This window comes from Primulina huaijiensis, chromosome 1 (assembly GCF_012295235.1).
Source record: "Primulina huaijiensis isolate GDHJ02 chromosome 1, ASM1229523v2, whole genome shotgun sequence".
Lineage (NCBI taxonomy): Eukaryota > Viridiplantae > Streptophyta > Magnoliopsida > Lamiales > Gesneriaceae > Primulina > Primulina huaijiensis.
This window is the reverse complement of record NC_133306.1, coordinates 26,078,866-26,106,714: the sequence shown is the minus strand read 5'-3', so window position 1 is coordinate 26,106,714 and position 27,849 is coordinate 26,078,866. Positions and strand designations below refer to the sequence as shown.

The 27,849-nt window shown below is 36.8% G+C and overlaps 3 protein-coding genes across 5 annotated transcripts; 2 read left to right on the top strand and 1 right to left on the bottom strand.

Annotated features, from left to right (window-relative positions):
* Positions 1 to 1,478: 1,478 nt before the first annotated feature.
* Positions 1,479 to 11,059, bottom strand: LOC140989685 (protein HUA2-LIKE 3-like). 3 transcript variants are annotated; one of them, XM_073459013.1, is made up of 12 exons: positions 10,620 to 11,059; positions 9,526 to 9,602; positions 6,197 to 8,230; positions 5,629 to 6,079; positions 4,389 to 4,497; positions 4,201 to 4,328; positions 3,910 to 4,094; positions 3,325 to 3,808; positions 2,762 to 3,224; positions 2,487 to 2,657; positions 1,986 to 2,037; positions 1,479 to 1,904 (listed from the first exon to the last, which is right to left on the bottom strand). In XM_073459013.1, the coding sequence occupies exons 1-11, from the start codon at positions 10,746 to 10,748 to the stop codon at positions 2,012 to 2,014; spliced, it is 4,257 nt and encodes a 1,418-aa protein (XP_073315114.1). In that variant the 5' UTR covers positions 10,749 to 11,059; the 3' UTR covers positions 1,479 to 1,904; positions 1,986 to 2,011. The 3 variants fall into 3 exon arrangements, with proteins under 3 accessions (XP_073315114.1, XP_073315122.1, XP_073315130.1); XM_073459021.1 differs by having other exon boundaries at positions 4,201 to 4,310; positions 10,620 to 11,058; XM_073459029.1 differs by lacking the exon at positions 9,526 to 9,602 and having other exon boundaries at positions 10,620 to 11,058.
* Positions 11,060 to 15,235: 4,176 nt separating this feature from the next.
* LOC140969632 (EID1-like F-box protein 3) lies at positions 15,236 to 16,266 on the top strand. The gene has a single exon (XM_073431074.1). It carries the CDS (start codon positions 15,285 to 15,287, stop codon positions 16,098 to 16,100), a length of 816 nt encoding a protein of 271 aa, XP_073287175.1. The 5' UTR covers positions 15,236 to 15,284; the 3' UTR covers positions 16,101 to 16,266.
* Positions 16,267 to 23,476: 7,210 nt separating this feature from the next.
* Positions 23,477 to 27,637, top strand: LOC140969551 (CSC1-like protein At4g02900). The gene is made up of 12 exons (XM_073430966.1): positions 23,477 to 23,688; positions 23,963 to 24,305; positions 24,390 to 24,539; positions 24,725 to 24,860; positions 24,947 to 25,048; positions 25,136 to 25,255; positions 25,344 to 25,424; positions 25,900 to 26,240; positions 26,321 to 26,566; positions 26,652 to 26,976; positions 27,067 to 27,300; positions 27,379 to 27,637. Exons 2-12 carry the CDS (start codon positions 23,992 to 23,994, stop codon positions 27,625 to 27,627), a joined length of 2,298 nt encoding a protein of 765 aa, XP_073287067.1. The 5' UTR covers positions 23,477 to 23,688; positions 23,963 to 23,991; the 3' UTR covers positions 27,628 to 27,637.
* The last annotated feature ends 212 nt before the right edge of the window (positions 27,638 to 27,849 follow it).

Sequence of the window (27,849 nt, the reverse complement as noted above, 5' to 3'; positions counted from 1 at the left end):
TTGTTGTATAACCAACTTAATGGTGGGCCAAGGTACGTGGGTTCCTCATTTGAGAAAACAGAACTCGAAGGTTTGGCTCCTACCTCTTTATGTCGACATCAATTGTCCCAGTTTAGTCCAAATCCTATACAAGAAAACAGATGCCAAATAGGTTTTAGCAAATATCATTTTGATCTTTTTTACTTGCTACTTTGGTCGATTATATTAAGTACACTAATATGAAGAGTTTACCATTCTGGTTAGGCATGGATAAGTTTGAGTTTAGAGTGGGCAAGAAAGAGAATTAGGATATGAATTCTTGTGTGGAAGAATTTTATTCGAGTGTTGGCTATCTTTTGTAGTTTCTAGATAAGGAGGATTCTATTTCGAGAAGATTTTGCGTACTTGATTGAAAATCCAAATCCTACCAAGTTTGACTGTTTCTTGATGTGATTATCTCACTCCCAAACATGGCAGATCCAGGTGGACATGTTGAAAGTGATTTGGTGATGTAATAGTATCTAGAATTTTTTATTAGTAGACTAATTTTCATTTAAAAATCTCGTGCACCAAGACGCCATTCTTGAATGAGACTACATTTTACTATTACTTCATGGGCCTGAATATCACGCACCTGTCACGCAGAACCCAACATTTGGGTCACCCTTATTGGGCTCGATTGTGTACCTGGTTGGCCCATTGCATAGCCACGATCTTGTGAATTAGACAATTCTGAACGAAATTTCTTGTTTGACGTTGCTTGTTTAGAGTTGGTTTATCGTATTTTTTTACTTTTACCGTCATTTCCGAGTCCGCCTTTGTCCTTTGATGATGCTCCAATGCATGTGAAATAAGAAAAACAATTTGGTAAAGTAAAAACTAAAGAGATCAAATTTGAACCAAAATAGTTAAAAGTCCCAACTACTGTCCTAATGAGCGTTCGCAAAAAGGAACCAAGATCATGAATATTTTACACAAACAACCAGATGCAAAATTAAGGAGTCATTATGGAACACTTCACTTTCCCATAAAAACCCAAACGGGAACTTCAAGTTGAAGAGCCAAACTTCAGGTCTGCTTAAATGAAAAGCTGTAATATAGCACTTTGTCGAATTTGGATACCTTGTTCGGTTAGCTTTCAAAACATATAAGATGCAGAACTTAATTTTATTTTTCAAACATTCGGTGTTTCTCAACTACTTTACTGTACACTTCCTTTCTCGGTCGAAACTTTATAGTTTACACATAAGATAAAATTCCATGTTCAACTATTATAGTTTGACCTTCGAAAAATGCGGTGTCCGACTATTATAGTTTGGGACAGCACACGTATATGTCAACAACGAAGCGGTATCCAAAAATTAAACCAATTCGCTGTCTCACAGGGTACAAATCTCCACATTAAAGAACCAAACCTAAAGGTCTATCTCACAGGGTACAAATCTCCACATAAAAGAACCAAACCTAAAGGTCAAGACTGACACCTTTTATCATAGAGCTGAGTTCCAAAATATGTGTAACGAACTTGTGATCACTCTCTTCAGTAACAAGGGTTCTTGGAAAGTAAACTACTCGCAATGTACATAACATCTTCACAGCGAAAGCCATCTGAAGAAACTACAAATCACTGACTAAATGTTGCCCAAAAATCTACACAACTATATCACGTCATTACACGACAAATTTTAATAGACGAGACAAAAAATTGTAACCAACGCAAGGAAACAGCCTAAGGAATGCTGATACTCCCCACAAAAGAGCTTAGGAACATCTATTCATTTCCCAACCGAAGACCGCATACCTATTTACACGACCAGTAAACAGGTTTATTCTCTACGATGTCGAAATCTGGCAGTTCCCAAGATTTCAGACATAGCAAGACCACCTTCGATGAGTCATGGCACCGAAATGAATAAGAATTCAACCTAATAATGAAATGGTAATAAGCAAAGAGGAATAATTAAAGAACTGAGAATTTGAAAAGTAGGAATATGTGAAAACAATACCAGTCTGGCGCAAGTTTAAAAATGCATCATCTTGGTCTCCAGTAATTTGGACCTGAACATAAAAGGAATAAGAAATTTGGCTAACACATTATTCAACAAACCAAAGGTTTGCATAACAGAACGGACAATCCATTTTCAATCGTCTCTACATTTTACAAGTTTAAAGTGTATAAATATTCATGGTACAACTCAGAACATGGTGAGCACACTTGAAACTTCACCTATATCTTGGGCCATATACCATCTAAGATTAACAGTATATACAGGTTCCATAAAAATATCCAACATATATATTTGTTGTTACCATATAGTTTGCACTATCTACTAAAGATGAGTGACCTAGAAACAAGCTACAGTATTTGAAGAAATTATAGTGAACGTTTAATTTAAGCCAACAAAGAACACAACTCATCGATGTGAAAGAAGCATCCTGTGTTCTTTTGCCCAATACAACAAAATCGAATTCATTTTCAGCATAACAGATGAAGATAGATGAAGCACCTCTATTTCCCACCGGAATAGGACCTTCAGGTTCTCTGTAAGGATTGAATTGCCTGTGATTTGGGGGCCGAGGAGGGAAATTCCACCTACTGTTGGTTGACAGTTCACGGGGTGGGCCACTGTAGGGCATGTGCCCATGAGACATCCTGGCACCATTGCGATAACATTGACCTGGAAGACGAAAAGGAAAAAAAATTAGTATTTGCGACATTTAAAATTAGAAATGTGAGCCAAGATGCCTTAATTTTGAACAATACAAGGAAAAGTTTGGTTACCAGAGATTGGAGGTAAGGGAGGTCTCCAGCACTCTCCAATATTATCACGAGGGACAAATTTATTTGTGTCACGGTCCCGGTAAAAATGGCTATTTTCTTCATTACGCATATGGAATCTGTTGGGATGGGAAGGAGGTGGTAAATCCCTCCGCGATTGGATCTGTCGCTGTTGGGGGTACGAAAATTGATTTGACGGAGCGGGCTGAGGTGGGCGAACGTGAAGACCCTTGTTGAAACCACCCTCTCCCGGCTGGATTCTATTAGAACCTTGGGCAGATAAATGGGATGTAGGTCTATCATTGAAAGAGCAGGTATTGATATTGTCGGGAATCTGCCTTGGAACCTGGGCTTCAAAATCTTTATTGTCACGAACACGATGATGCACCGAATCCAAGTTGGTTGACTTCATTCTTGGCAAACCAGGCTGCTTTGCCATAGATCCCGGTAGATCGTTGTCAAAATTCTGCGCAAGCATAAATATGTTAAAAGCATAACTATTACAACCTTCCAGCACAGTAGCAGCAGTCTCGACACAAGACATGAAAATTAGGACAGAGAGAGACCTGAGAGCTTGGATAAATATTTGAATTAGGACCATTTGCAATAGAATCAAGCATTGCACGAGGAAAACTAGATGGTGGAAGTGGATATGGCGGCGGCGGTGGCGGCGGATGCGAGGGAGACCTTGGCAAAGGAGTACATGTCAAAGGCGCAGTCTTAGGTTGTTGAGAGGTAAAAGGTGGCCCATAACGGTTATCAGAGAGGTAATGGGACAGTTGAGTGTGATCTTTAGTAAGATTACTGGTGGAACTAATTTCTTCCTCACAATAGGGGGCCACATCCTCCATTTCAAGTTCACCGTCCACATCTTCCAAAATAAGACTACGCTTTTCAACAGCAGGAATCAGAGCCCTTTCTCCATCGAGATTTTCCACATTATGTTCTGGGGTAACAGCCTCAAAACTCTCTCCATCAGAGTCACTTCCTACATCATCATCTTTCAGCATACGAGGCATACAGAAGCCAGGAAGCTGAAAACTTGAATTGCTGAAGTAAAACAATGCATCTAGTTAGTTACGATTCAGAGAAGCCCAACAAATATGCCTGATAGTTCAAATAACAAATGGTAAAGTTAGAAATCCATATACCTTCCATATTCATCAACCAACATACCCTCCATTTCTCTAATAGGGTCATCAAAAGCCCTTTCATTTCTTAATGGTCGGCGAGCGCCAGCTTTAGGGTATGAAACACAAAGGGCGTCAAGCTCCCGAATGTGGTGATAAATGATTTGTTCTGGAAGAATCTTCCTCTCCTGCCATACTCTCAAAACCTATCCAGTAGGTAAAGAGGTTTAGTACCACATTTCAATGTACAAAAGCAATATAAAAAGAAACAAAGGTCAATAAACAAATCTGAGAGGGCATGGCTCCACGCACTTTCAAACACTGTCTATGATTCTCGAGAGAACTGCTACCAGGAGGAGCAGCTGCCAACAATAAACGTGGCAACACTGCCTGTATCACAGAGGGATATATGCCACCATCACCTGAACAAGATAGAGGACCTGTGAAGTTTCAAAACTCAGAATATTACCAATGACATCAAAACAAAGTAAAAACTATACCTTTCATGCCCCTAGAACATTGAGCAATAGAATCAACAAGGAAAAACAGGTCCACTTTTTTGTGTGAATTCGACTCTCTTTCCAAATTTTGTGAGAGTATTTCCACCACCTAAAGCAAACCATACTTCTGTCAATATTAGCACATGAAAGGAAATTCTGTGGTATAACATGCTTTCTTGGTAGAATATATAGATGTTTTTAGCTTACAAAGTGTCTTAACAATATTAACTTCGCAGATACACAAGATCCAGAGCAAATTAAAGTCACATAGCGCACTCCTAGGCTCAAGGCATGCATGAAACTTAGGGATTATTAATCCAAAGTAAAATCCAATGTGATGGTCATTCAATTTTGCTTTTAAACTAATAAATATTTGTTTTATTCAATAGTTTATCAAGTAACTATCATATTGATATGTGCCATAATTTTCCAAAACTATCTAGTTTCTAACATATAAGCTTTGGTGAGCCTTGTTCTGATAAGGTATATGCCTCACCTCGCACCTGGGTTGTAGGATGTTTGTATGCCTTGAGCCATCAACTACTTTCATCACAGTAGTAAACTCTTAATGTTGACTTCTAAAGAATTCCCAAACTCTATCCAAACAAGTGACAATTAAGATAATATAATGTCATTGTTATCATTCTTCTCATCTTGTCATTATTCTATGCTTTAACCACAATTTCTGTTACATATACTCGAGTAATTTATGAGGACACCAGGAAAATGGATCACAGAACAGCACTTTTTTATGCTAGAGTTCCAACATAAGTAAGCTGAGAGGACCCATCATCTAGGAGATTCAGAGCACAGATGTATGCAATGTGAACATAAGCCATGCAAAAGAGGTTTCGCTAAACTACAATCAACGCATATCGTTGATTATGAAACTATATCACAGATATGGCTGCTGAACATATATATCTAAGTAAAAGACTCGGAGTCAAAGTCAAAAACACGTACATGCGAACATAAGCCAAGTGAAAGAGGTTTCACAGCACAAGTTTACTCCATAAAATCTATGCATATGGTTAAAAAATATGCAACTGTGTTACGGATGTTATTAGTGACCAATGACAGTATATAAGTGAAAGACTCTGGGTCAAAATAGTGAACAAAATTGATCTTGAACAACAGCATTATATTGTGCTAAACAAAAATGTTTATTAAATTCTAACTAGGGCACGGTGGCATCAAAAATTTTGAGCCACAGAAAACTTGGTCATAACCAGAAGTCTACCTTAATTGCAAAACCGAATTTCGCACAGTCAATAGCGACCCGTGTGGCTCGGCCAATGCTCTCTTTTGTTCCCGTTAGTGATCTGATAGCGGCTTCAAAGGATGACAAAGTTTCTTCACCTTTGCTGTTTGACTTTCCAGCAAGTTTAGCCTTTTCAGAATTTAGCTGAACATCAGGACTACAAGAGATATGATTTTCAAGGTAATTATTATCTGCTGCGGATACATTGCCCATGGAAGAACTGCGAGGAGATGTCTTAGCGGACAAGTGCAGCCCATTAGTCAGAGATGAAGACTGGGTGACAGCAAAATCCTCCAGAGGCTCATCGGAAACAGAAATAGAGTTAGATAGACATTGATGATGACCACTGGTTAAAACCTTCACTGGACTACCAGAGGGCACACGATTTGAAAACTTAGATAACGGGCTACTTTCTTTCAGAAAATCCGACCTGAAGATACACAGAGTCAGAATGATAAACGAGGTTCACCAAGAAATGATAAAATATATTACAAGTTTAAATCGAAGAAAAGAGTAGAACAACCTCATGTAAATTATAAAGACTTACTTTTGGCTAACTTGGTTGTTCTTGGCTGATGATAAGCCCTTCACATCGTGAGATTTATCAACTTCACGCACAGCATTGTCTACCTGCACACTGGTATCACAATTCAGCTTACTAACAGCATTTTCTTTCAGCGCGAGGACTTCTAAACTCACCTGGGGAATAATAGGACCATATCCCGTAACTGTTGCATCCAACTCCGAACATTCAACCTTGCGGTGATTGGTAAGAGACATAATTAAACCAGGTGCACAGCAGTCCAAACAAACTACTTCACCAATGTTTTGTGGTCCTGGTTTTACATGCTTAGAGTCTAACTCTAGAGGTGACACTTTGAGACATTTGAAATCAGCACCTTCGGCGTGTGCAGTTGAATCTTTGCATAATTCAGGATTCAAGCTACCACTGCTATAGCTTCTAACACAGTCCAGTACACTTGTATATGTTTTTGAATCAATTAGCGGCGTTTCTGTGTTTGATGCAGCGCAAAACTCGGAAGAATCAAAGTCATTGTTGCTATTATTTTCAGCTGGTGCTGATCCCAATTCAATCACAGTTTTGTTTCCAATTGACAACTCTGAGCCTTCTGCAATGGACGGACAGTCTCCATTGTTTTTGGCATTCATTGTCAATGGAAAACTGGAAGCACTTAGATTATCTTCTGCTACATTAGCAGACATGGCCTCCAATGCACGGTGTAGTCTTTTAGACGGAGGTAAAGCAGCTTCACCGTCCACAAAATTCCTAGTTTCCCATAAATTCTTAACCCCTTCCCATGATTGAGCCTTTTTAGGACTTGCAGGCGATAAAGGCACACCAACAGAATCTACTTCAATCGGAACAGATTCACCATCACCAGGATCATCCACCTTTAAATTCAATGGCCCAGAGGTCTGTGTTGCAAGTCTTTCAGAAACTTCCAGTATTTTCTCCTCTTTATGTGCCATTATTCCTTCTTTCTTCTCGGCAGGTGCAGATCTCTCCAAACGGACTCTTGCTCTTTTGAATAATGGTAAGTGTTCATCACCATCTTCTCTAGCAGATCTTGCAGCTAATTTCTCATTATTACTAGGTGAAACACTTCTGTTTCTGACTTCAGCATCAGAAACAAATGCATTTGAATTAGCTGCCCCGACATCATCACTGTATCGTTTTCGATTAGGACCCCTTTTCTTCTTTATGATGGCAGTGATAGTTTGAAAGTCAAGTCTGTTGTTTAATTCAGTTTCTTCTTCATTATTATTTTCGCTAAAATGATCCATTACCATTGGTTTACAATGGGATTCTACAGTGCTGCCATTATTGAAACTAGGTGAGTCAGAGTCTACAGTCATAACTTCAGATTCATTCTCTTCCATACTATCATTTGATGCCGAAGCAGGTGAGTCTGCGTCATATCCTTCAGAATCATCAGAGGACTTCGTAATCCTTGCACTTCTTCTCAAAGATCTATCTTTCGATGCATTAGTACCAGAATTCCTAAACCTCCTGCTGTTATTCAGAGAAGGTAATGTTATGTTCTGAGGTCCTTTGGCATCTGTCTTTGAAGAACTTCTCAACCTTCGAGCAGATACCCTTCCCTGTATGACACTATTCCGTGATTGGGTTACTTCAGTTTTACTTCTTGTTGAATAAGTAGTAGAAACAGGCATTTCAGCAGATAATCTAGCATCCTCCAATTGCATTTCTGCATCACGCAAGGCATCTTCAGCAGCGGCAGCGGCAGCAGCTTCAGTCAGCGAGTTCAAATCATTAGTGGCCCCAGTACAAAGCGGCTGTGGTTCAGCTCTAATCACAGAATCCTCATCATTTACACACTTAGTCAATGATTCCTCAGACTTATTTTCATTGTTTATAATGATTTCTGTGGTTTCATTAGCACTACTAACTTGTTCCTGTCTCTTCAGCTTCTCAAAAGAGATAACTATCTCATTTACTGCACGAACAAAATCAGCACCCTTTCCATGACGTTTCCCTAAAAGAGACAATTTTCTTTCATCTGTGAATTCTTCGACATCAGCAGGATTGCAGAAGCCACTGTCCAAGAGAACTAAATTTAACATAAATACATACAGAAAATCTTTCAACTGGGCTATTGTTTATATTCTTTCACCGTTATCAATGTCACTGTATAGTTTTAATTTGGAATCTCAGCCTAAATTGTTTTTGGCTGTGACATTATTATGTCAATATATTGGCATGTATACACTAAATAAGCCTCTGGTTTATAGTCTGTAAGTTTCATCCTAAAAAATGAAAGAATGACATTATGAAACCAAATCAAACTCCTGAACATAAAGGTGGGTTAATAATCTTTCAGAGGTCACATAAAGCTTGAGTTTTTTGAGCCAGTTCAATATAAAAATTAGAGAATTATTCCAGAATCTTGACATGTACAGACGCTGCCCAGCATACAGCATGGGTGAAAAAAACCCGACATGATTAATTACTAACCGTTAAAGAAGAGTTGATCAGCAATAGAAAATGATATAGCTATAAAGAACATAAGCCAAACTTTTAAATAACAAATTGTGCCGTCTCCGCAACCAACTACAAATGCCTCTTAACCATAATGAAACAAACTACAGAGAATTAATTTCTTCAGAAACATATATTACTTTAACAAAGTATAATGCAGTGTGTAGAGCAAAAAAATACCATGTAGAAAAAGTAACAGAAAAAAAGAAGTGAACTGATGTGCAAAACTCAGAGAGGCAAGACCACAAGAATGCAAACTTCAACAGCAAGTACTGAAACAATCAGACTGCAAAATAACAAATGCCTTATTTCAAATACTTATGCAGACATACTTCCAAGCAGGTTACCCAATGCAAACAGGAAAATAAAGACATGCAAGTTGGCTAAAGTTTATTTGAAGAACTCAAACAGACAAAACTTTCCAATGACAATTCCTGTTAAAAACATAAGATTATTCATGCATCGTATTATTTTTTCAAAATATGTGTTCATCTCCGCTTAACATGACTTAAAATCAGTCGTTCCATCCACGGCTGAAACCAAATTCTAAAGTTCACATGAAAAATAAATTACTTCAACTGGAATTTCTGAACCAGTTCTAGCCTACAGGTTACAAACCTTAAAAATGCTTGGCTTCAAATTTTGTTCAATTGAAAGTTCAAAATTGTTGTGAAGTAAGTTAGAATGCATGCGAGTACATATTTACCATGCACTTCAGCTATACAAGCAATTTAAAAATGCCTTAAAGCACATGAAAATTATTTAGTAGGAACCCAAAATAAAAGAAAAGAAAACAACACCAAAAAGCTGAGATATAGACTAACACTCGGAGAGAAAAAAGAATGAAAACTAACATTTGTTGGGTCCCAAAAAAATGGACTAGTACTTTCTTACGATCAGCCGGGTAACCCCACTTCTCTGGCTCACTCACCTGCCATTATAAAATCATTGAACTGATCTTCAGTTGAGTAAAAACTAAAAAGACCTAATAGTGGAAAAAAATATACCACCGAAAGTTTACAGAGAGTCATGAAAGTTCAGGTCAATAAAACTGCAAACTAAAGCTAACTAACAAAACCAAATGCTAATTTATAAAAAAAACAATTAACATTCAAAGATGAGACCAACACACTTTCCATCTCTTTCCGATCACTAATCTGCCAAGGCCTTCGTGCCCAGTCTTTTATTCAGCCAACCTAATGTTTTGACGGTGATATACATGAGGCTAATGGAGATGCAAAATAACACAAATCACTCATATTTTTAATTGAAGTGGTAACAAAACCCTCAACGGAATTACTTATTTATTTATGTAGCTAAAAAGTTCATCTAAGCCTTCCTGAGGGATGTTATGCTGAAAAATTATCCTCAGATGGTCAAGACTCCAGTCAGAATACATGCTTACAGTTATTAACCATCCATCACATGCAAATACATATTCTAAACCTATCATTTTTCCATATTAAAATAACAGCCCGAATAAGTAGCACGAGCAATACAGTTAGTTGAAATACACAACGCTCAGAAGAAACAGAACAACACAACCTAAACGTACATATATTTTCCCATATAGAGAAGCAGTGACGTTGCTTAATTTCTTCAATAGTGCTACATTCATATCGTGCACAATAAAACAATTGTAGATAAACATCCATGATCCGTCCAAGTACTACAAAGAACCCAACTGGGCAGTTTCACTTTTTTTCTCTTCAGAGTATGTTACATCATTCAATCTCATGATTCTCAACATCACAAAACATGCTTACACTCATGTTTCTATATATCCAAAAATATTCACCCCAGATCTGCAGTGAAAGAATATTGAAAAACCTAATTATAAAACAAAAAACTGCGTGATACCAAAGAAGCACATAACTTGAGCCCTGACTGCTCGATGAAAGAACAGAAACAAACATAAATTCCGAAAAGAAAAACCCAGACAGCATACCGTTGCAGGCCACGCAGGAAACCCCTTCACTTTGGCAAGAACAAGATCGCCGGCCTTCCACTCCCGCCGCGTGGTCGCGGCCTCCGCCGCCGCCGCTTTGCCGACCCCTTTCCTTCGGCTCGGCGCCATAAAGCTACACGAGCCGATAATTACCAGCCATCAAAGACCCAATCAGAAACGAATTAAAACCCCTACTTTCACACAATTATTCAAAAATCCATCCACGAGTAAAATTAAATTAATCAGATGTGTTCGCCCCACTGTAGATATGAATGGAGTCGGTATAAAGCCCTAACCCTAATAATGTAGACAGAGAAAGGAGAGTGCAGATGGGGAGTGGGGCGAGAAATTTGTGGAAGAAGGGATGTACTTAATTGCGGAAAAACAGATAGGAAATTAGTTTTGTTTGATTTTAGAAAGGCAAGGGGGCGGTGCTAAAGTGCGCCTGTGACGTGTAGGATGAAGAGCGTGTCATTTTTACGCACTTGTACAGTTGGCTGAATTCTGTAGCGTAGGCCCGCAGCACGTGACGTAAGCAACAACAAAACTGGGCTTTGGGCCCAAATTTTGTGGATTTGTCCATGACATATGTTATATCTCAAGCCCAATGGATACATGTGATAAGAGGCTTTATCACAAAGAATAATTTTTTACCCTATTTATCCATCTACCATTAATTATGAGAAAATGTCATTTCGTCTTTAATTAATTTGGTGAGAATAATAATACTTTAGTTTTTAGTATCATTACGAATTTAATTTTCAAAATCAAATTTTATAATCTAATATTTCCATAAATATATGTTGAACAGTAATAATCTTACAACAATTTTATAATTTAGGAAAATTATTTTATTCACAAATATATAGATGTTTATTAAATGTGAGATGCTTAGAAGTTTCATCAGCGTTTTTTTTAATGAAATTACTTTATGTAACTGCAAAAGCTAAAAATTAATCACTTTAAAATAAAAGGTAATAATTAATCCCAACAATTATGTTATTTGTTTAAGTACGAGATCCTTAATTGTGTTGTATTTGAATTAGATGATTTGATATGGACGAAGAAATTTGATTTGAAATAATATTCATTCAAATTACAATTAACTTAATACATATTGTGTGTGCGAGGCACAACATACATTTAAAATATAATAGAATATTATTTTTCCTATCAATAAAGTGAAGCCAAACCCAAAATTTACTTTAATTTTCAATTTTAATTTTAACTAAAAAAAATATATGTTCAACAAAAAATAGAGAGTAGGTCTCTTGTGAAACGATCTCATGAATATTTATCTGTGAGACGGGTCAACCCTACCGATATTCACAATAAAAAGTAATACTCTTAGCATAAAAAATAATATTTTCTCATGAATGACTCAAATAAAAGATCCGTCTCATAAAATACGACTCGTGAGACCGTCTCACGTAAGTTTTTGTAAAAAATCGAAGGATCGGGTGAGCAAGGAAAGAAACTAGTTAAAAAGAGACGGGTAATAACAAATCTAGAAGGCGGACATATTCAACACAAATACATAATTAATTATGGTAGGAAACCCCACCACCAATCAAATTTCCTATATTTTGATGTTCTTTTCCAACTGGGTCTGCTAATTAACCAATTATTTACATNTTATATTTAATGTATTCCACTAATAATATGTTTCCATATAAGACAGAAAAGGCTAACAAAATGGATCGATGTCGTTCCTGGGAAAAGATTTTATTTCTTTAATTCACACTTTTAATACATCATTGACACCTTTCCCCAATACCTAGAAATAAATGTGAACGTTTCAAATATGCAAGTCAAATTTATGGTTAGACATGGCCTAACATATGTTTTGCCTAATTATTGGCCAACTTCTCAGTGTTTCCCAATCAAGTAAAAAGATAGTCGATTTTTCCAAGCTAAGTGTAAAAAGTACAAGAATGTTCATAGGGTAGACAAACCTATCGAGCTAAGTCAGTTACATCGGCCATATGGATGTGCATAACGTGCTTAAGTTAGCTAGACAGATATGCTTGAGTGTTTGATTAATGGTTAGGAACGAATTTAGCTTATGGCTCGATCCAGCTCACTTTTTTAATTTTTATATATGTTTTGTTTTTAGCTAAGTAGAGTCTACCCTTAATTTCTACGCTCGAAGTATGTTTAATTTTTAAATATTACAAAAAATTCATTTGGCCATGTGAATTAAAACAGTTAAGTAGACTAAACTTCATTGAACGTTATACCATAATGAATTTTTTGTTTTATATATATACTTTTTTATATTAAGTTCAAGCCCAATAACTTTAATTCCTGGATTCATCCTACCAGTGGTCATGAGTTCGTTTTTCTTATCAATACTTTCTCAGACTAGAATGTTTGCACAAGACTTGTCCGGTAGTGTTTACCTGGCTAACATGGTTTGCAGGTTGAATATCCGCCCCTGGATATGAGCTAGATAAATATGAAAATAAAAAAAGAAAGAAAATCGATGTCCTAAACCTAAAAAAATATATATTTCATATATAAAAATAAATGTAGATTATTTGACGCACACGGAAGACAATGCTTTAACGATATATGCTAAACTCAACCTATCTTAGTGAGTACATCACACCTTACGAAATCTATTTAGATTAGTATTAATAATATAATAATTCAGTTGTCGATCGACTTCTTTGCTATTAAAGACTAGCGGTGCAAGGCGCTATGGCTAAGGTTCCAGTTGTCCGTCGCGCGTCAAAGAGTATGGAAAACATTACGAAGACATGTGACATATTTGTCATGTTGAGACCAAGGTGCACGTGTAAGCAAATCAAGATAACTTTTGCCGACAACAATCCGATAATTAATCCTCTTACTTAATTTGTTTCTTATTCTCAAATCATCAATTATCGGACTAAATTCCAACGAGTGAAACTGATATTTAAAATGATTGATCGATTTGGATAATAGATAAAGATAAACGAAACTCATAATATACCAATACCATGTCAGGACCATGTTAGGACACTTGTCCTTTATTTTAAAAAAAATTGTTTCCATCACATTCTCGTTTTTTAGGTCTACATGGAAACTAACAGACAAAAAAGTGAAGAAAAGTCCGAAAAAGTTTCCATTTTAAACTTTTTTTTTTATGCAACCTTTGGATCCAAAATAATCCATACACTGACTACGTGGCAGTACATAAAAATATTCCAAAGTGACAACTCTATAAACTTCACATTTATTTTATCCAATTTAAATTTATATATGTTGTGTGCGACATCTGTCAACAAGAAAAAAAATGCATGTCCATCGAAGAGTAATGAACTTTGAATATTCAAATATAAAATTAAAAAAAAATTATATAGATATCTTCAGCAATTAAACGTAAAAATGATATTTCGATATGTGTATGTGTCTGTATATAAACCTAAATTAATCACGCAAATTAATTTAGTTATTTTTTTATTTATTTTCAAAATTTTATTATCCATCTTGTTTTATAAAACCATATGTGGAACAATTTCAGATTATACTAAATCTAATCAAACAATTTCAGAATATATATATATTCGATAGATATATGGTATAATTATGGTGTAGTCTAGAATCTTTGATAAGCTGGGAAAAATATTGTTTATACAATGAAAATCTTCAATTTTATATTTTTATATAAAATGTAGATACATTTTTATACATTCAATCTTTCATTATGTATGAATATATCAATCATATAATCTTAAAAATAATTAAAAAAATTATATATAGAACATACACCATAAGATTATAGGATAATAAATCAATATATAGTAGTGTCATAATAACTTATAACTATAATCATTTGTAGGACTTGAGTCAAAAATTGAATGAACAAATAGTATTTGTTTTGTGCAACGATTTCACATATCTATGTCTGTAATAAGAGTCGAACCGGTCCGTATCTGCAGTGAAAATTAATAATTTTAACATAAAAAAATAATATTTTTTACTCAAATCAATAAATAATACATAATATAAGTTTAAGATGAAAAGTAATACTTATATTGCACAATATTTTTTATAACATATCTAACAAAAAAATGACATTTAAAAAATGAAAATTAATATTTTAGACATAAGAAATAATATTTTTATATTTTTATTGCTCGAACCGAATCAAAAATTTATCACACAAAAATGATTCGTGAAAAAATTTTATAATTTTTTTGTAATATTACTGGAATTTTCTTAATAAGCAGAACACATAGAGTGACCTCTACAAATTTACAAATGAAAAGCAGTACGTGGGAGACGCTTGACTCCCCCACGTGTATCACATATTTGGTAGGTACCAACCAAGGGCAAATAGGGCAAATATCTCAATCTGCCACGTCTTACCCGCAGATAATCGGACACTTTACCACATGGCAGAATCTCTCGGATTCTCCCCGACCTAAACGTCGCCGTTTCGTGTTCCCCTGTGGTGAAGAAACCCAACCATTTACCGAAAAGTGTCCTCTCCCCCAATCCAAAGTAGACAACTGACCATTAGTTTCGCTTTCTTGAAAACCGTTAATCATCAACTGCTGTCGTTTCAACGTGTCTCGCATTCTGTATAAAATCCCAGTTGGGTTTTCGCCATTGCCGGCACTGAAGAATTTTAGCTGGGATAGTTATCAACCTAGCTAGAGATAATATAATATATTAATGAGCGCGAGTTCGTCTCAGAAACTGCAAAAAATCGAGGATTCCGGCGATGATTCCTCGGATTCTGGGATACTAAACGAGCGAATACTTGTCCTGATCTTCCAGTTCTTGAAATGGGACATCCATGCCCTCTGCCAGACGGCCTCCGTGAACCGGAGGCTCCGAGCGCTGGCGAAGCGGCTGCTGTGGCGCGAGCTTTGTCTGTACAGGGCGCCGCGGATGGTATCCACGTTGACAGAAGGTGCTCGGAACAGCCGTATGATCGGCGGGTGGCAATCGCTGGCGAAGCTGTTGTTCTTCTGCGGGGGGTGCGAATCAACGGCTAATTTCGAGGTGTCCCATTCCCATCCAGGACACTTCGTGAAATCGGCCCGGTTCTCGAAAACCTCCGGCCAGAGCTTCTTGTTGAAGAAATGCCGAGGAGACGTTCTGTACGTCAGCGATCCGTGTGAGCACCCGACGTCAGGGAAGGAAGACGATATCGGCATCTACAGAGGCGTGTTCCGGGAGTTCATGAAGTCGAGGACTAGGGAGTTCCTAATCGGAAGGCAGGTGGATTTCGACGCCCGGCTGAGGTGTCCTTACTGCGCGGCGCGCGTGTGGAGCATGACGGAGGCTCGGCTGATCCCGAGGAAGAGCGCAGCCCGCCGGCTGGGGTCCAATGACGACGCTTTGGAGTATTTCGTTTGCTTGCATGGACACTTGCATGGGACCTGCTGGCTGGCTCACCTGTCGTCCGACGACGAGGAAGGAGAGGAGGACGTTAACCGAGACGAGAATTCTAGTGAGAGTCCCACCGCTGCCGACGACGGTTAATGATTTCAATCATGGAGATCGATCGATCGATGAAGCCGATCGAGTTGTGTTGTATGTGTTTTTGAGTTGCATGATTTTCAATTCTGCATGCAAACTCGTCTTTCTATTACTTTATTGGTTCAGTATGGGATGAGTTTAATTATGCTTCAAATTTTGGAATCTTGACATTATATATACCATCCATATATTTACGGGCTTAAACTTTTCGAAATCAGTTTTCTCCATATTGAATTTTGTATTGTCGTTCCCCATGAATTTGAAATTAAAGTAAAGCTTTGATAGATGAGGGTCAAAATTTTGAGAAATCAAATTTACCTAAAAATTTCAAGAATCTTAACTTTCGGGCAAATCTTACAATCAACTTATTAGATTGAACAAATTATATATCTTTGGAAAGATTAATTATTGTCTTGGATTGCTCATGTGAAGACCCGAAATCTTGCAACGAAAAAAAAAAAATAATCTATATATGTCATAGGAAATTTCAGCTAATTTTGGCACAACATTTTTTTGTTACATACAATCATAATCTTGAAAATTTGAATAATCATTGTCCCTTCATTATTGACCATTTATCACCATGTGCAATATGAAAGTGCACCAATCTTGGAAGAGATTCATGCAGCCAAAATCACTCTCCATTTGCACTTAAAGAAAACCAAAATCACTCATGAATCTCGGATGTGTATCTTGAATCAAGAAGAGGCCACGTTCATTCGGGAGAGAAAAGTGCAATCATCACTTTGATTAAGCAATCAGCGACATTCTTGGAGTGATACGGGCTTACCTTTATAGTTGGTTATTCAAGCCTATATAAGAAGCAAACTCCCTCCCCATAACTTGAAGAATTCAAAATTTAGCATTTGCAGCAGTCTAGACGAAGCTCTACCGGAACAAGACGAAGCTCTCCGCAACCTTGTTCGAACGAAGTTCTTTTGGCACATCCTCCTAGCGTTTTAATCCAAACGAAATCAGTAAGTGGGCTTTTGCTATGTATTTCTATGTAATTTAAACTTTGTATAAGTATTTCATGACATACATGTATGCGTGTCAAACCACTTTCGAAAACGCTATTATATATTTCATAAAACCTCGATCGATGTACGCTATGTTTCCTTCTATTTCCGATGTTCTTTGATTCTGCTGAGTTCATTCAAAAATTCCGATAAGTGTTGTTTGATATATCCGATCTTGTGTTGCACTGTTATGATTCGAGTGAGATATGGAACGACGATTGTATGTTCTACACGGCCCCCATCAGTGGGTATAAAACTGTGTTTTGGCCTCACCCCTTAGAGGACTAACATATTGGGGACAATTTGACCATGGATAACGAGATGAATAACAGTGTTTTCGTTTGTTCTGATTCGTTCTGTTCTGAATGTCTGATAATCTCTGTTTCACATTTCGATTCTGATTCTGACCTGATATGATATACTACGTTTTGAAAATCAGTTTGCAATATGGGTTTTAAATTATATTTATATGTACTTGTGGTAATCGATCGGCCCCCACTTGCTGAGTGTTTCCCAAAACACTCACCACTTACATCTCTCTCCAGATAAGAACGAAGATCAAGTATACGACGATGAATAAGACATGCTTCGGGGTTGGTGATGAAGTTTCGAGATATGAAGATTTCTCGCTTAAGTTCTTCCTAAGTTTTGATTCAAGTTGTACAATGCTTCCGCACATTTTATTTCGTTTTGCAATTTATCGCTGTAAGACAAGATTATTTTGAGTTAATGATGAAATAGACTGGTTTTTGGTTTATACTGTACTACGAGGCTTGTTGTTTTCAATTTTGTGGTTGTAAAACAACGCCGGTGTCGACTAACCCTGGTCTCGGGGCGTGACAGCTCATGCATGTCCCATAGGAGAGAACAATAAGATGAGAGCTGTTATATGCACGACTGATAAAGATTTGACTTCATCGTAACTTTTTTCTTCAGATATCATATCAAGTCATTTACAGTTACAATCGATGTTAATTTGTATATATGTGTAGTTAAACTAAAAAACATATTTTTTTTGGAAAATAAAAAAATTCAAGGGTAGTTATTGTTGTTATTTTAATTTGCATGTAAATCGTGCGTAATGTATCTGTTGCATAAAATTTGATTTTGTAAATAAATAACCAATTTTTCTAAAATATTAAAATTTATTTTTTTGGGAATGTAATCAAAATCTCGCATTAAAAATATATGAAAAAAATCATGAGTTTATAATATTGAAATATCTCTACATTGATATGAATCATTTTAAGTATGCAATGACCTCCATTGGAGTGAAATCCTCGTAGACTTAAACGAATGAGATGCATGTGGCCTCCCAGTAAATGCGTAATGAGCTCTTGATACAAGTAGTGCTTCAATCATTTTACGTAAGGTGTGTGCTCTCAACATAGTGGAGAGGAGTGGTATTAACCTCGATTGGAGTGGATGATTCTATATATCCAAGTGGAGAGGATGAACAAATAGGGTTGAGGAAGGCCCAAACCATGAGAATAATGATTTTTTAGGAGAAAATTTTTGGGAATACAACTAAAGTCTTACATTGGAAATACACGTGTGTAAGATAACGAGTTTATAAGATGAAATATCTTCGGTTGTATGAGGTCTTTTGGACAAAGTCCAAACAAAATACTCGAAAGTTTGTCTCTATCATTATGGAGATATATGAGTTTAGTTGTTCAACGATAATATTATGCAAAAGAATTACATTTTTGGTCTTGTATGTTTGCGATTTTGATCATATATACAAACATAGGATGCTAAGCGCCCAGCTCGTTCTTAAGTAATCTCTACACTCATTTAATTTCAAGAGAACACATCAAGTAACAATTATAAATATTAATCCAGAACTATAGTTTTTCTATCATTATTGTTCTCCAATTACACCCCAACAAGCAAAATGGAATACTCTTGGTGACGAAATATTCCACACAATTAGTTATGCATCCACTTTAGGTCATGTGGAGGCATTTTATGAATGTCTCTGACTTTCACATATTAACAACATAGCCATATTCAAATGTGTGATATGTCCAACAGCTACGGTGGATATATTCCATTTGTATAAGAGGATCATCCCACGACGAAATCAGAAATATAAATATAAATTAAATTGAGTCATATAACACTTTTTATATGCAATTTTTGTAAACCGCCTCCAAATTCCAATTTTATACTATATATATTATATATGTATTGAAACTTCCTGCCCTTTTTATTGCTTTAAAAGTACTAGAAAATTTTTTTTTTCCTCTATGATTTTCAGCTTTTCCAAAATATTTTTATAAAATATTTTTCCCTTTTAAAATAAAATACCAACAATCTAGCGTTTTAAAAATCAAGTGCAATAGTCATAAAATGAAATACTCGCATGTTTACCAAACCTAAAAGCAATAAGTTTGAAAAGTATAGCCCATAATAAACCTCTCAAAAATCTCTCAAAAACATAAATAAATAGTCTTAAAAATCTTTAATCATAAATCATAAGTCAAAAGTCATAATGCGGTATAATAGAAGCGTTGGTCCTCGGGTTGTGTGCGCCTTCAGTCCAGTCCAATCACTCATCAAGGCCTCCCTCAACCTCACCTGCATCCACCACACCTAGTGAGTCTAAAGACTCAACACACCATAATCTTTATAACAAATAATACGTATAAAACCACATGCAACAGTGAAAATACTTTTAGGTAAAAATAACATTTCATGTCATGCATAAATAAATCTTAATCTTTTCCCTTTTTCCTTATCATAAAAACATTTTAGCATGATCATAAACATTTTCCTTTTCCTTTTCCTTTGTTGAATTCAGATCGTTAATTGTGACTTTCCTGATCATGATCATAAGAGTCGATGGATCCATCTACATGTAACCACAGTACTGGGCGGCGGGGGATACCAGCAACACTCTCACCGGTCAACTGGGCCCCTTGCCTATCATTATTCGAATAGAAATACGATCGTCGGGGTTTCCTCTGGGGCCTTTTCCCATAAATGGGCTCCCTCTGGGGCCTTTTCCCCTCACGATATTCCCACTCTTACCGTTACCACAAATCCATTACCACATAACCATTACCACATATTCGCAATGATGGAAACACGATCGTCGGGCTCCCACTAGGACCATCACCCTCACGACATCGCCATCATTAACGAATTAGTCACAATTACTTCACTTCCTTCAACGTTTTACATTTTCATCACTTTATAAAATCATGCATAACATAACATTTTTCTTTTTGTAACCAAGCATGCAACATATATTTTAAATGTCTTCCTTAAATCATAAAAATCCGTTAGACATTTAAAAATCATAATTTAATCATGAAAATTTCATAAACATTTAAAAATAATCATAATATCATAAAAATAGCATTTAGGGCACTGCCATGACGTTTACAAATTTCTAAGTGTAAAAAAGACAGTTTTACCTCTGGACTTGACATTTTACGATTTTGACTTTTTTCTTGATTTCTTGACTATAACATGTCCCAAATAATTATTTAAGCTTACATGAATTTTCTCATATTTTTATTTAGCTTAAATTGAGGACTTTTAAATTAATATTTAAATGTGACGTATTAATGCGTTTTAATCCCGAAAAATCCCAAACCTCAACATAAAATTTCCTAAATTAAAAACTTAGACTTATAATAATTATTTAAGCTTAAACCTAATTTTTCATAATTTTATAAAGCTTAAAACTAGGCGTTTCAATTAACTCGTTAATTAGCGTTTCGTGCGGCGATTAAATCCCAATTAAATTCAAAACTCGTTATTTTGATCCCAAATTTTTAACATAAAATTTTTATGATTTATTCTACCCTTCCAAGTCATGATCCACCCCCGTGGACCCTTGGATTCAATTTTAGCTTTATTATTTTTGTTTTTGACACCTCGACGAACCCACCGAGCCATTTCCCAATTTACTCGAGCCACGCCCGAGCCAAAACCTAGACAACCCACCTAGGGACCCTCCTGACCAAGCCCAGCCCGAAACATCAGCCTTGGCCTGCTCAAAAACTTCCTGGAACTTGACCCAATTTCTGCATGTTTTGTGTGTGAGTCTCTTAGGATATTTAGGACTCCTAGCCCAACTAGGACCCTCCCAGCTCCTAACCACTTGACCACCCTTGACCCTTACTGACCCTAGACCAGTCCCAGACTCGAGCCACCCCATCCCGAGCCTCTAAGCCACGCAGCAACCCACCTGTTTGTGAAACCAGTAGCCACGCATGGAATTGTCACTCACGCCCAAGACTCCTAGTTAGCTTAGGTCACCTCCAGCCGAGCCACCCCCGAGCCCAGCCGACCCTGACCATCCCTGGACCACACCCAGACCCTACCCAAGCCTATCCTAGCCCCTGAACCAAGCAGCGAAGCTTCTGTAAAGGACATCAACCTGCGCCCCTGTCTAGCTCCCCTGCGTGCGTGCGTGATACTTCGCGTGGACTCTTTCTCGAGCCACCACGAGCCCTGACCCTTCCTACCCCTCTCTGGACCGTCCCAAGCCATCACCCAGACCACCTAGCCCAGCCCTCAACCGAGCCATTCCCCTGAAAATCTCGGCCGACCACCATCCCCTTACGGGAAGAGTCCTATGCAGCGTGGACTCTTCCCTAGCCTGGTACACGAGTCCTAGCCATGCTAGGACTCTTCCTAGGACCTATCCACGTCCCAAACTAGCCCTCCTCAAGACCTGGTCGAGCCCCTAAGCTCCATGCATCAAAATCGAACCCATGAAGACAACCCAATCTCTCGGCCCTTACTGTAAGTTTCCTTTCAGATTTAAGAATGATAGTGCCTTGATTGCAGCGTTATTAGTGCATCCTAGGACCTTTAAAATCATATAAATCATTCCCCTAACAAGTCCTAATCATGGCAGGCCCTTCTAGCCCATAAAAATCATGTTTTTGGAACAAAGTTCAAGCTAAAAAAAATCACCTTGGATGCACAAACGAAAATATAACAAGGTGCTCTTGTTTTTCATGCAAATTTCAAATTTAAATATATAATATGGTGTGAAGATGAGTAAATGAAGAATATGGCGTGCCTTTACGTTTTTAACGCACGAAAAACCGTTGATGATTGAAGAACGACGACACGAAGACGATGGCTTGATTTTTCCTTGAAGAACCTTCAAACTTTCTTTTCAAAATTGTGTGTGCCGTGACTTGAGTTTGAGGGGAGAGTTTTGATAGAATTGGGGAGGTGGGGCGTGTACAATAAAAGCTTAAGGGGTAGGTTTTGTAGTTTAAATCATAATAAAATCCTAACTAAACTCTAATTACTAGCTTAAGCCCATTAACCATGTTAATTAGGTCCAAGTTGTCCATTAATGTTTGATTAAAATATTAAAAATAATTTTTCTTAAATAAGTTTGTGAATTTATTAGCCGGGTTGTCAAAACGTTTATATTTTTGTTGAAAAACCAACATCGATAAAATTTACGTCCCGGCGTATCTCCTCAAAACCCCTTATTTTTCAAAAATAAGAAAAAGCAACACTCATATTTTAAATAATTAAAAATAATTATTTAATAAAAACATTTTACGTTTTCAGCCTTCGGTCTCCGTTCCTCGATCGCAACTCGAATAATCTTTAAAAATACATTTTAATGCAACCATGTCGAAAATATATTTTAAACATGTAAATATGCACAACATAATTAAATAATGCAATTAAAACATTTAATTAAAATACAAGAGAATTTAATAACTTATTTGCATGTGGTTTGCGTGGACCTTTAAATTTTCGGGGCGTTACATGTATACATAAGAGGTTCATCCAATAGCAAAATTAGGAATATAAATAATTAAATTGAGAAATATAAAAAAAAATTATATGCAATTTCTGCTATCGTGTTTGAAATTCAAATTTTATATTCTCATAATCCAATATATACATATATATGCCAACGAAAAAATTAGGAGTATAAATAAATTAAATTGTGAAATATAGCATTTTTTATATGCAAGTTTTGCTAACTGGTTCGAAGTTCAAATTTTATATTCTCAAAGTCCAATACATACATATATATATATATATACATATATATATATATATATGTGTGTGTGTGTGTGTGTGTGTGCATTTCACGAAAAATGTTTTATTTTTTTATTTATTTAAAGAATGTTTTAATAGGATGAAAAAAAATATTTATAAGTAGGTGATATATTTGGCGAACGGTGGATTCGAGATTTGTTGGGCCGATTCTGACATAATCATCAAGTTTTGTGAATCCTATTTAATGACTGATTCTATGTTGGGAGTTTTATGGATCCCGCGGGGTATTTTCGTCATTTAAAGAATTCGAAATTTGTTGTCCCAACGTAGGATCGTTTAACGTTCTTAACTGTCCATAACAAGAAAACTCGCAAAAACCAATGATCAGTTGGCCGTCCAGATCTTCTTGCCGCCTCCGCCAATTCATCCCCCAAATTTTCATCACAGGAAGAACCCTGAATTCATCCGATTGGGATTCTTTCATCGAATCCGGTTGATTGGCGAGGAGATACGGGGCATTTCCCACCCTTGTTTGGCGGCTCTGTTTTTCTGGTCTTTCGAGGAAATAAAAGGTAACAAAAACGATTCTTCCTTTTGAAATTTTTTGATTTCATCTCGGTTTTATGCTCGATTCTTTCAATCTTTTATCAGAAAGATTATTCTTCTTTCTTACTAGACTTTCTTATGTCCGGAGTAGTTCTCGTTTCTTGATTTTTCAGATATGTTTTCCTTGTCCAGACAAAGATTATGCGTGCGAAGCGGGAAAATTTCCCCGTGAACCAATAAATGAAGTTCTTTTGTTTGGTTACTATTAATTACACGTCGTATTTTCGTTTTAACTCGCAGTTGATTAACAATATTCTTCGTAGAAGAATATGGCTACTGTTCAAGACATTGCAGTATCAGCAGCTATCAACCTTCTCTCGGCATTGGCATTTCTTCTGGCCTTTGCGGTTTTACGCCTTCAGCCGTTCAACGATAGAGTATACTTCCCAAAATGGTACAAGAAGGGTATAAGATCGAGCCCCAAGTCCTCAGGCCCGTCGGTGAAAAAGTTTGTGAACTTGGACTTCAAAACATATCTTAAGTTTTTGAATTGGATGCCAGCTGCATTAAGAATGCCCGAGCCTGAGCTGATTGATCACGCGGGGCTCGATTCTGCTGTATATGTTAGGATTTATCTTCTTGGGTGAGTATATATGCAGGAACCATGCTTATTCCTATGTTTTTCATGTCGCTTGTCTATAACTGTGGTGAAAAATCTTGAATGCAGATTGAAGATTTTTGTCCCAATAGCTGTGCTTTCTTTTGCTGTATTGGTGCCTGTGAATTGGACTGGGAAAACACTGGAAGATATCACTGATTTAACATTTAGTGATATTGACAAGCTTTCGATATCCAATGTTCCTTCGGGGTCTTTGAGGTGAGTGTTGGAGTCGTTTTTCCTCGTTTTCTGATTTTTAAATGAGGTGCATTTTCAAATCTTAGATTAGCGAAGTTCTCTGATTTAGGCAGCCCTTGCGAATAATGGTTATTATATCTGTATCCAAATATTCACTGGTGAAAGTAAATAGAGTTTCTTGATGTTTTTCTAGTTTTTTCATTCAGGTTTTTGGCACACATTATTATGGCTTATGTATTCACATTTTGGACATGCTACGCCCTTTACAAAGAATATAGTATCATATCCAGTAAGAGATTACAGTTCCTAGCTTCTGAAAGTCGTCGTCCGGATCAATTCACTGTAAGTGTGCAAAGCAAAACATCTTCCTCTTTTTTCGTGATTCAATATTACATTTGTTGGGATTATGAATAAATATTTAATTTGAGGTCCTCGTGAGAAATATTCCTCCGGATCCTGATGAATCAGTGAGCGAGCACGTCGAGCATTTCTTCTGCGTGAATCATCCGGATCATTATCTCACACATCAGGTTCGTGTTTAGGTTAAAAAAAGATCAGAAGGGGAAATGAACTTAGCTGTGCAAATTTTTTTTATTCTGTCTAAAATGGAATTTCAGGTGGTGTACAATGCAAAAAAACTGGCTAAATTAGTGGAGAAGAAGAAGAGTTTACTCAATTGGCTTACTTATTATAAAACACGACACGAGAGAAATCCCAAGAAGAGGCCCCGAACCAAGGTTTTTGTTCCTTCGATATTGGTTTTGTTCAATGGAATATTTTCATTTTAAGATATGTACTTACTAGTCTGACTTTTAATTTTTATAGACAGGCTTTTGGGGTCTTTGGGGAAAGTCAGTGGATTGCATAGATTACTATACAGAACAAGTTCAGAGGATAAATGAAGAAGTAAGCTTTTTAACACTGCAAATGCACGTCTGAATTTTCAATTCTAAGTTAAAACTTGTATTGGTGCTACATTCTCTTATCCATCTGCAAATTTCTACTTTTCCCAATCTTGGTCATGCTCTCCGTTGCATTTCAATTTGCAAAGCTGCTACATTGTTTATTTCTCATTTCGAAATGAAGTAACGGGTATGTTCACGAGTTAAGATAAAAATATCATTGTAAAGAACTAACGAAAGGCAGTTAATCTTTCTATCAGAAGGATTGATGGGGCCACCCCTTTTTAAGCTCAATCCATTGCACTTTTTTGCTATTTGCTCGTCCTGCTGTGAGCGTGGCTGCATAACTGACATAAAAACCTAAACGTGTCACTGAAATGTTGTATGATTTAAAAATTTCAGTTGTACTGGTGCGTCCAGCAATTGGCCCTATAGTCTTCTTCTTTTTCATATTTCTAAAATCTTTTGTGTGGATTCAGGAAGCTGTTGAAAGGGAAAGGGTCATGAGTGACCCCAAGGCCATAGTTCCTGCAGCATTTGTTTCATTTAAATCGCGATGGGCTGCAGCTGTTTGTGCTCAAACTCAGCAAACGAGCAATCCAACAGTTTGGCTTACAGAATGGGCTCCTGAACCAAGAGATGTTTATTGGGATAATGTTGCAATACCATACGTTCAACTCGCCGTCAAAAAACTGCTAATGGCTGTTATGTTGTTTGGTCTCACGTTCTTTTTCATGATTCCTATTGCCATTGTTCAATCCATGGCCAGCATTGATGGCATCAAAAAGGTCCTCCCATTCTTGAAACCGTTGATTGACAGGTAGTGAACGTGACTGATCTTTCTTGAGGTAGGTCTTTATTCGGTAAAAGCAACATTTGACATAGTGACTTTTTTTGTAGGGAAGGGATCAAGTCTATTATTCAAGGCTTTCTTCCTGGAATTGCATTGAAAATATTTCTGATTCTTCTTCCAACAATTCTAATGACGATGTCTAAAATAGAAGGTCATACGTCCCTTTCGTTGTTGGATAGAACATCAGCTGGGAAGTACCATATATTTGTACTTGTCAACGTGTTCTTTGGAAGTATCATCACTGGTGCAGCTTTCGAGCAGCTCCAAAAGTTCCTTAATCAGTCCCCATCAGAGTATGCTGTCTGCTGTCTTGTTAAAATTCAAACCGAGAAATTATCATTTCTTGAGTGCTGATTTAAGTTTTTTCTTCTATTGCAGAATTCCAAAAACAGTGGGAGTTGCAATTCCAATGAAAGCCACTTTTTTTATAACCTATATTATGGTCGATGGTTGGGCCGGCATAGCTGCAGAGGTTCTTAGACTGGTTCCTTTAATAATGTTCCACGTCAAGAACACATTCTTGGTGAAAACCGAAAAAGACAGGGAACTGGCAATGGAACCTGGTTCTATAAATGTCGCCACATCAGAACCTCGTATACAGCTATATTTCTTGTTGGGACTAGTATACTCAGTCATCACACCTTTCATTTTACCTTTCATCATCATATTCTTTGCCTTTTCTTACGTCATATTTCGCCACCAGGTTTGTGTAATCTGTCATCCTTTGTACATCTACAAAGTCATCTAGTTTTAAAAAACAACCAGATCTTTATTATGGTTCTTGCTTTTGCAGATCATCAATGTTTATGATCAGAAATATGAGAGTGGCGCTGCGTTTTGGCCAGATGTGCACCGTCGTGTGATTATAGGACTAATAATATCACAACTTTTGCTTATGGGACTTTTGAGTACAAAAAGTTTTGCTAAATCAACTCCAATTCTGCTAGTTCTGCCTATCATGACCATCTGGTTTCACCGCTTCTGCAAGGGACGATTCGAGTCAGCATTCGTCAAGTTCCCACTACAGGTCAGTAGCCATCCTATAAACTGTACTGTAGAATATAATAAAGAAAAGAATTCAAAATCGTACAATTAAAACGAGCAGGATGCAATGGTGAAGGACACGTTAGAAAAGGCAACAGAGCCGAACCTCAACTTGAAAGCATTCTTGCAAGATGCTTATGTGCATCCGGTTTTCAAAGGTATCGAAATCGATAGACCAGCGGCTATTGATGATGAAGAGAATAATCCACTTGTTTCTACAAAGAGAAACTCACGCAAGAGTAGTAAAGCTTGTTCTGGTGGCGTAACTCCTGAGGTTATATTAGAAGAAGTCACTTCTTATTTGTCATGAACTTCTTACTTGCAAATATTCATTCTTTGCAAAAAAAGAATTTTTTCTAATATTAAAATTGGTGTGAAAATTCTTTATTTACATGCCCTTTTTGAAGTTTAGAGAGGGTCTAAAAATGGGATTTGCTGTTAAATCAATACTCATAGTAGCAAAATTAATTTGAAAGCAGACTTTCTACTGTAACTTATTTTTAAATAATGTTTTTGGTTAGATGTTCTTTAT